Source organism: Triticum dicoccoides, chromosome 7B, assembly GCF_002162155.2.
Source record: "Triticum dicoccoides isolate Atlit2015 ecotype Zavitan chromosome 7B, WEW_v2.0, whole genome shotgun sequence".
NCBI classification, from domain to species: Eukaryota; Viridiplantae; Streptophyta; class Magnoliopsida; order Poales; family Poaceae; genus Triticum; species Triticum dicoccoides.
Window position 1 is genome coordinate 271,588,909 of NC_041393.1, and position 9,045 is coordinate 271,597,953.

Below are 9,045 nucleotides of genomic sequence, written 5' to 3' on the forward strand. Positions count from 1 at the left end.
GTCAGCTGTCCTAGTAAGTAAGATAAATTTTGCAGACTGGATCTGCCAAACACTCCATCCTTAATTCAGATCGGCAACAACCCCAGCCAAAGAAAACCTTATTGTGTTTTCTTAGGATTTCAGACGAATCTTGATGCATAATAGCTACCTAACGGATCAAATAGTAAAACACACCGAACCTGGTTAGGAAGCTCTCTGCAGGCAAACTATTAGTGCATGAACTTAGAACTACACATATGCTAGTGGAATTAAGAACACTGTCGATTAGCTGTCTAGTACAATCTTTTGCTTATTTGCCTCGGATGAAAAAGAACGCATTTACTGATGCAGATCGGCAAACCAACATCTGTGAGAGAATAAGCAATTTTCTCTTTTATTTTTACCTTGATAAGAGTTGTAGCTTCAGTGCATGTGCAAGCATGTGTTGGTTTCGTCTGTGGGACCATCATCAACTTCTGCTACCGAGTAAACTCCAAGATTGGGCCGCGAGCGTGTCGGCAATCCAGGACGCGGACCTCCGACAAGAATTCTTTCGCATCCAGTCGGAGTTTGCGGAAATCATCCATCAAGATGTCCTTCGTACCTCGGGGCAGTTCTACCTCAGAAATCAACCGTCCAACAGTGACATCGACACAATGCTACAAATGCAGGATGACAACGCCCGTTCTTTCATGACTCCCACGATAGACGGCGGCTTCATCCACGCTCCGGTCCCTTGAGTCGAGTTGTCTAGTTCTGAAACATCGATTGGCTCATGTTGTAATTAAACTTTAATGAACTTGTAGTATGTCTCTTTGGTTTTGAGAGTCGTTCAACTTAGATGTAATCGATGCTATTAATGTCTTGCTTTTCTCTTCCGATCGTTCTGTTGCATAATTATATATTGCTTATGTATTGTCTGTGAATTGGTACTAACGTTTCGTTTGGCTAGTGCATAGTGATGCCGACGTATGTCATGTACAAGGGTAAGGTTTCCGGAGTCTACGATGACTGGGAGGAGTGTCGGAGACAGGTTCACCGATTCAGCGGTAACAGTTACAAAAGGTACACCACTAGGGCCGAGGCCGAATCTAGATACGCCCGCTATCTAGCGGGAGAGGGGAGGGAGCGTTGGAGGAACCGGATGAAGACGAGTTTCATCGTGATGATGCTCATCGTGATGACCACAGCTCTCTTCTATGTGATGGTAGTTTAGATGATCGATATCGACTTGTAATGCGAAGACAAACTCGCTACTCGCGGTCTCGAGACTTGTAATATAATGTTCTATCTTTGTTCGGTCTTTTTAATTCGGAGACTAATATGATGAATTGTATTCGGAGACTAATATGATGAATTGTATTCAAAGACTAATCTTCTATTGTATTTGATGAATCTATTGTTGATGTGTGCTGTCTATATTTTGTCAAATTATACATTTTGTAACCTGTGCAAAAAACAGAAAATAAAAAAAATAAAAAACCCTAATATTCATACTAATGGCGCATCACACGACAGTGCGCCATTAGTATGACAATGCATACTAATGGCGCATCACCGGGTAGTGCGCCATTAGTATGCTGCGGTTACTAATGGCGCATCCAGAGGTGGTGCGCCATTAGTATGCCAAAGCACCTGGGTGTACATGCCAACTGGGAGGCATACTAATGGCGCACCCTCGCATATACTAATGGCGCACCAGCTGGTGCGCCATTAGTAAAAATTACTAATGGCGTGCTATCAGTGGCGCACCAGTGATGCGCCATTAATGGCCATATTAGGTGCGCCATTAGTAGTGGTATTTCTAGTAGTGTTGGTATCATGTTGGTTACTGTAAGATTCCGAGTATTCTGGGCCGCAGTGCCAAAGCAGTGCAGTGTTAATCGAAGGAAGGGGGATCAATCACCGGGTGTAGACCTCCACGAGCATCCAGCTGCCGCGACCGTCGACGAGCACCATCCAAGACGTGTTCATGCCGACCCAGTACATACCATTAATGTAGCTGAGGCTGACGGGGATCGGATCGCAGTGAAGGGGGTTGATGCTCGCCGCCCTACGATCGTTATGCTGCGTGATACACCGTTTCTGAAGATCAGGCGGCATCAGCAAGCAAGGAGCTGACTTAAAAAGCTCCGGCCTGAGGGCTTTGCGTAAACGGTACAGCCCCGACGAGCACGCGGCGAGCGGCATGGTACTGAGATTGTCCACACACGAAACAATGAGCTTGATTACCACTATGGGGAGCGAATTCCAGCCACTCTTTCGGCGGACACTGCTCGGTTCTGCCATTGTTAGTGCTTGGGTTTCGGACGAGGGGGGAGGCGCCTTAGCAGGGATGGAAGCTTTGAGGAGATTATGTGCGGACAAAGATGGAGAAGTGAATATGTGTTGCGGGAAGTGGACAAGTGATGATGACTACAGCACGCCGCTTGACTTACGAGACACATACCAACAGCATAGGGTCATGTCGATGCCAGACAACTTGCTTGAGTGATCACAGCATAGGGACGTGGGAGGGTTTGGGGCAAATGACGCCAAATGGGCGTGGGGGGTTTTGGTTTCTCCCACCGACAGACGGGCCAGGGGAGGACAAGTGCGCGCGTCCCGCCCGTCCGCGCGCTGTCCGTTTCACCCCAAAATCGACGCAAACTTGGGCCGGGGATGGATCGAAAGCGGACACAAAGCGGACAAAAGTCCGTTTACGCCCGCGCGCTGGACCTTTTTTTTTTGTCTCTTTTATCCCAAACGAACGGGGCGGACATGTAGGGTCGCGCGGTGGAGTTGGCCTAACAGGTCGGAACGTGCGCGTCGTGTCCTGCCTCTCCTCGACCAATCGACTCTCTTGTCTATGCAGCTTGCTTCCCCTATCTATTTTCTAGAGGGATGGGGAGAGAGGGACAACCAAGATCCAAATCTTGGCCTGGCATTCAAAAGAAGATCCAAATCTTGGCCAGCGGCTCGACCGGATCTCCAGCCGACGCCGGCGACCATGGCTCGCCATCACCTCCTTCTCTTCCTCCCTCTCCTCGCGCTTGCCTTCTCCTTTGTCGTCGCCGCCCCTGAGGTACCCAACTCTTGCTCTCTTAGCAAATCCTTTATCTGTCGTCCCCTTACGATGGCTCCATCCGTATGCTGCCACAGAGACAGGGAGATGCTGCCGCCTTCATCGATGGCGCATCGCACCGCTACCTGAGGGATCAGCAAGAGGACCAGGTTCAGTCCCCAGTTATCCTCTCTCTTTCTCTGCGGACCAACCTGTTGCTGCGTGCCACCAAGTTCAAACGACTCTTCCAGCTAATCCATACCGGATTATAGTTTCTAGTTCGTAGCTTACACATGTAACAAATACCAGACGACCATTGAAAAAACAAATACTAGCTGTTACAACGCGATATGATGCATTTACATCGGGGCTTAAAGAGAGCCAATAAAGCCAGTAATAGATCGTCAACTACCCAGCCATTTATGTCATCCCATCTACTCGTTCTCAAACAAGAAAGTTAAGCACCTACTCTCCATGGGTGCTTAGAGTATGGTTAATACTTAATAGTATAGCAAACAACCGGCTATATGAAATTATCATGTCAGCTATAGCCAACCTAATAGATAACACGTATAGTAGCTAGTTACTAAGTACTTACTACTTTATTAATATATGGCCCACCCTACACTTCCGCAATGTTTTTGAGGCCTTGCTGCAGCTGGCTGTTAATCTACAGCCCGCTTCCCTTCTCTCCCCTCTTCTCTCGCGTCCATCTAACTCAACAAAAATACAATACTTTAATCCTTAAAGCCTACTGACTGTATCTTATTAGGCTTGCTCTTAGATGCATAACAACATTTAGTCAGAGGTACCTAAAATTAGCACCTTACTAAACCTGCATGGCAAGAAGCAGTTTTTTGCTTTGTTTGCTACAAGCACCTGCGTCCATACATGCCCTAATAGCACTTTACCCTTGCTTTTACCTAACTGTGCCCCCCCCCCCCTTGCCGCTTCAAGAGTGAAGGCAGTGGTGGTTACCATGACAAATCAACCTTAGTTTTCGTTTTTATTTCATTCCTCCCCCACGGGGCAGTATGATCTCATGATATGCCTTGTCATGCTACAACAGGCCACGTCCATGTCACTTGATGAAGTTTCTGCAGCTGTTTCTGTCTTGCTTGGTTTTGCACCACCTGCTATGCTTCCTGCACCTTCTTCTGCAAAGGTTATTTAACTTTTGTGGTTCAGCTAGCCTTTGTGTGCATCGTGCTACTATCTAAGCTATGCAACCTTTGTCTATCTTGATTTTCAGTTAAACAAGCTGCTACTCCCAAACCCATTTGACAGGCCTCGTTCTGTTTTCTTGATGCAACTTGATGGATCCCATGGTATGTTAATTTGCTGGGAATGATTTTATCATAATTATTCATGCATTTTGATGTAGCCACTAATGTTATCTCTCTTGATCGTATATCAGACTATGTTGATTGCTTCATATCTGATGCCGGCAGTATTTACAAAACCAAGATTGATGGTGCAAAAAGTGCTGCTATAGAGCTTACAGGTCTGACTAATTCCTGAGCATGTCCCTGCTTTTGGAACTTGGATGCCCCTACTTCTGTATCTGCCTTGTTGACACATAAGTATCATTGATCATGTACCTTGCAGATAAGGATGAATTGATTGTCATTCGTTCGGATGAATCTTCTGGATTAGATGTTCTTGATAACGAACTCGCCAACTTGGTAAGTACTAGCTAGTTGCCCATGCATTGCAACGGGGGCATACATATTCTAGTGGTTCAATACCAATCATGTTCGACATAAATCCTACACCTATCATATTCTAGCTTTTGCTAAGATTTGATTTGATTTGAGTATGGGTATGGGAAGGAAAGTTTTGATTCAGTTGAGGTTTGAGGTTTTGGTAAGATTTGATTTGGTTTGGGTATGGGTAGGGGAAGGCAAGGAAACTTTTGATTTAGTTGAGGTTTTGGTAAGATTTGATTGAGTTAATGTAGGAGATGGAGGAGAGGAGATCGAGGGTAGGGGGAGTTGGACGTACATACGCACAATCCCCAACTCCCCTTTAATAGTACAGATGTACTACTTCGTTAGGAGGAAACTAGTACTCCCTCCTTCCTGATATGTTAGGCGTATTAGGAACTGCATGCAATTCCATAATGTAAGGCGCACAGTTGCAGCGTCGCTAACGATAGCTAGTTTTCAGGAAATAAGAAAAAAAATACGTCGACGACCCTCTCTTGCGGTTAGTTCCCACAAGCACCCACTCGTCTCCCTCTCCTTCAAATTTTTTTCCCCATGAATGACCCACCTCACTTGTCTCTCCCGCGCAATTTTCTCCTGCGTGAAGAACGCCCAACACACCATTTCTCCTTCCGATCTTTCCCACCTCGCACAGACATCAATCCATGGCCAGGCCCCTCAACGGCGGCGGTGTTGGCGACGAGGCTCCCGCCGGCAAAGGAGTTGCTGCCCATCTTGCCGCCGACGATGGCATTGCTGTGCAGCTTGCCACCGGCGAGGCTGGTCTCGTGCGCGGCCGTCCCAGTACGATGGGAACAGGCAACCATGACGCGGCCGGCTGGAAGCTAGCCCGACCAGCTGGACGACATGGAGGTTGGACGTCGACGGGGAAGACAATTCTGCACCTGAATTACATGCATCATTTAAACACACTGTAAAACAACAATCAAAAAGTGATGTATGCTTGAAAGAAACGTGGCTGCACTCAAGCCTCAAATGAAAAGAATAGGTTTCGTACACTTATTCGGACCTGCGCCACCTCCTTCGCCGTTGCCATGTTCTCCGGCGCCCTGCTCGACGTTGCCATTCTCGCCGGTACCATGACCGCCGGTGTCATGCTCACCTTCGCCATACTCTCCATTGCCATGCGCGTTGTTCCCCTGATCTGAGTTGCCGTGCTCGTCGCTGCCATGAACAGTGTGGCCATCGTGAATGATGTGCTGCTCGGCGTTGCTCTGTCCAGGCTGAAAGTTATGCCAATTTCCCAGCCAGCCTCCGGCGACCATGCCCAGCGTCGACATGGCCGGGGACATAACGTCCAGCAACACGACGTCCGACGAGGCGACGGTCAGCATGCACACCAACATGGCCCCGACCGTCAAGGCCTAGTGTGCGTCCGATGCCGCTGATTCGGACATGCAGGCTTGACGTGTGTCCACCTCCAATGTGCGCCTCTCCGCTAGCATGATTTTCACAGTGGTTTCTGTGAGCATCGTCAGAATCTTCTCCCTCGCCAACGTCTGTTGATGCAGATATCGTTGAAAAATTAGAGATTGACAGTACTCCAGACATTCAGATCGATAACTAGGCAGAAACAAATCCATGTGAGGAAACTAACCTTCGTAGGTGTCAGCCCATAGCAGATCATTGTTGAGATCAATGACAGGACCAGTGTAATTGCCATTGTCATTCCATCTAGGTGGCAGATTCAGGTCAATTTCCACCATTTTTACGAAAGCATACAGCAGAGGGAGAAGAAGCACGGGGAAGAAGCAGGGGGAAGAAAGAGAAGTTAGTGGGGAGCACTGTAAGTCACGATCGATGGTTGAGGGGCTTTCCAAATTTGAAGTTTTGACGGCTGGCGCGGGAAAGAATTGGCGGGGCGAGTTGGAGGCAATCTGAGTTTGGGATTGGATCGGTCAATCAAGACTAGGTCAAAGGAGATCATGTGTGTGCCTGCCTCTCTTTTTTTCCAGTCGGGATGCCTCCCTTGTACGACGGCCCCTGTAACAAACGATGCGCTAATTTTCGTGCAAATTCCTAATACGCCTAACATATTGGGGAGGGAGTACAATCTAGAAACTAAAAGTAGAACAATTTTTGTGCAGGCAACCTGGTTGGCGGGATCCTATCAGAAAGCTGATAGCAAATTAAACATTCCCTTGAAGAGTGGAAACAGTCTTACTTTGTTCCTCACTAAGGTTAGCATCGCTTCATCATCCATTTGCATACTAACATGAATTTGGTTTCAAAAGAACATAACTCGTCTCTGATGATGCATTGTTTTTCTGTTAAAATCGGATAAGCTCACTTCCTAGTTTGTGCAAAATTGACCACTAAATTGTAGGCATTTATTTAAATGCATTTGCATATCTACACAGGAAGCAGACGTTGAATTTGCATCCAGCTTGATCTCCCTTCTTAAAACCATCAAAAGGGGTATTCAGGTTCACGAAGATTTCTCAGGAGGCATCGTGAGCCATGCAGAGTTATTAGTATGCCACTTCACGGGCATTAAGGTAATTATAAACATAAATCTTTAGCTGCAATTTGAATATTCTTATTAACTGTGCACAGCAAAATATTCAAGAGACCCTGTCACTCTTCCTTGCCCAGATAACCTTGATATAAGCACATGACTCCCCTATGTTAGTGATATAAAGTTACTAATTTGACCGGTTTATTTAGGCTCTGGAAGATGAATATGGTTCCGCAGAAATTGTTAAGCAGGGAGCTGAAGTAGTTCAGACAGCTCTCACAAAAGCATTTGATCAATTGCAGGGAGCATATAATGGTAAATTACTTTGTGCGGTTGATTGTTGACTTGAAACATGACCTTTGCAATCATTACACTTGTTATATTTGCAGAGCACTATTGACAGTTGATTTTTTTTTTCTGTTTCGATATTTATGATGTGTTAATATAGGAAAAATTGTTGGACTGGTAATATCCGCTAAGGAGGCTTCAACATCCTTGGCATCCATCATCGATGCACCGTCTTCATTGCATATCTCAAGACGGCTTGCAGAAGCATCTAAAACTAATGCTACAGCTTCTATAGCTGCTATATATCTTGTTAGATTGAGTCTTGCATGGATTACAGGGATCATCCTTCTCGTCTCAACTCTCATTGGGGTGAGCATGCTTTCTTGTAGTCTTGTCTATTACTGATCAACTTTGGCGAAATGCAATCTATGACAACACTATGTGCTGATTGTGCAGATTTGCTTGCTCATGAACATGCCGCTTACGAGGGACACACTCCTATATTCAAATGTCAAGATTGATTAGTTTGTGCTACATATGAATTTTCACACGATGACATGAAGGTTTTCAACAGTCATGCTTGGTTTTTCCTTTGGACCCTGGGGTTTACAGTAGGAACGTGAGTGTGGGCTTGCTGTTCATCCAGTTTAGCATAAAAATACTGTTGCTTTGTCCATTTAGAATCGTACTGCCACTGCCTGTTTGGGCTTCTCATGTTTTTCCGTAAATAAATAACAATAATCGAGTGGGGTGTATTTTGTTAATATCGGTCATGATTGTATTGTTGCAAAAAGCATTATCTGAATAAATTCGCCACTCGAATATTCATTGGGATAGATTTTGTCTTCATATATGACGTTAAATGATTTATTGAGTTGAAATTTCATATAAATTGATTAATCAGATGTACTGCGAGAATAGGGAGCATACTGCATCTTTTGGTCAAAATCCGCATCATAATATTTGTTCTGATCGATGAATCATGGGCGATATTCTAGCCTGGCTGTGGCGCTATTGGTCTAATGAAGTTGCCGACTCTAGCTAAGCATGCTATATCTTTGAATTCTAGCATTTGGCTGTATAATACTCCCTCCGTCCCACAATAGTGTCAAAAACGTTCTTATATTGTAGGATAGTGTCAAAAACGTTTTTATATTGTGGGACGAAGGGAGTAGTTTTCTAGGGAAATGTGCGCCCCCTTTTTTTATCCTATATCCGGAACACTTCTAAAATTAATGAAGACTGCATATATGGCTGTGTGTTGCAACGAGAGACTGCAAGGCACGCGAATCATAGGATCCTATTCTGATAGCATGTCAAAGCATATCAGGTAGCATTGTGGGCCCTTTTTTTATACCGTTAAATCGCTCCTTTTCTTCTTCCTCCTCCATCCATTATCTCTACCTCTATTTAAGCTCGCCGATATATGTGCTTCACGACAGAGCAAATGCAGGTTGCTATGAATCAGGGGTGGCCAGGACAATAACAGTGGACCGATTGATAGTGTAGGGTAATTCAAGACGTGTAGGGTAATTCAAGACGGTAGTTTG

At 45.5% G+C, this 9,045-nt stretch overlaps 1 protein-coding gene across 1 annotated transcript; it reads left to right on the forward strand.

Moving 5' to 3' along the window:
* Positions 1-2,811: 2,811 nt before the first annotated feature.
* LOC119336625 lies at positions 2,812-8,331 on the forward strand. Its single transcript, XM_037608673.1, has 11 exons — positions 2,812-3,043; positions 3,121-3,192; positions 4,092-4,187; positions 4,275-4,350; positions 4,440-4,526; positions 4,631-4,707; positions 6,837-6,929; positions 7,110-7,247; positions 7,417-7,522; positions 7,656-7,864; positions 7,952-8,331. The coding sequence occupies exons 1-11, from the start codon at positions 2,828-2,830 to the stop codon at positions 8,018-8,020; spliced, it is 1,239 nt and encodes a 412-aa protein (XP_037464570.1). The 5' UTR covers positions 2,812-2,827; the 3' UTR covers positions 8,021-8,331.
* Positions 8,332-9,045: the final 714 nt, after the last annotated feature.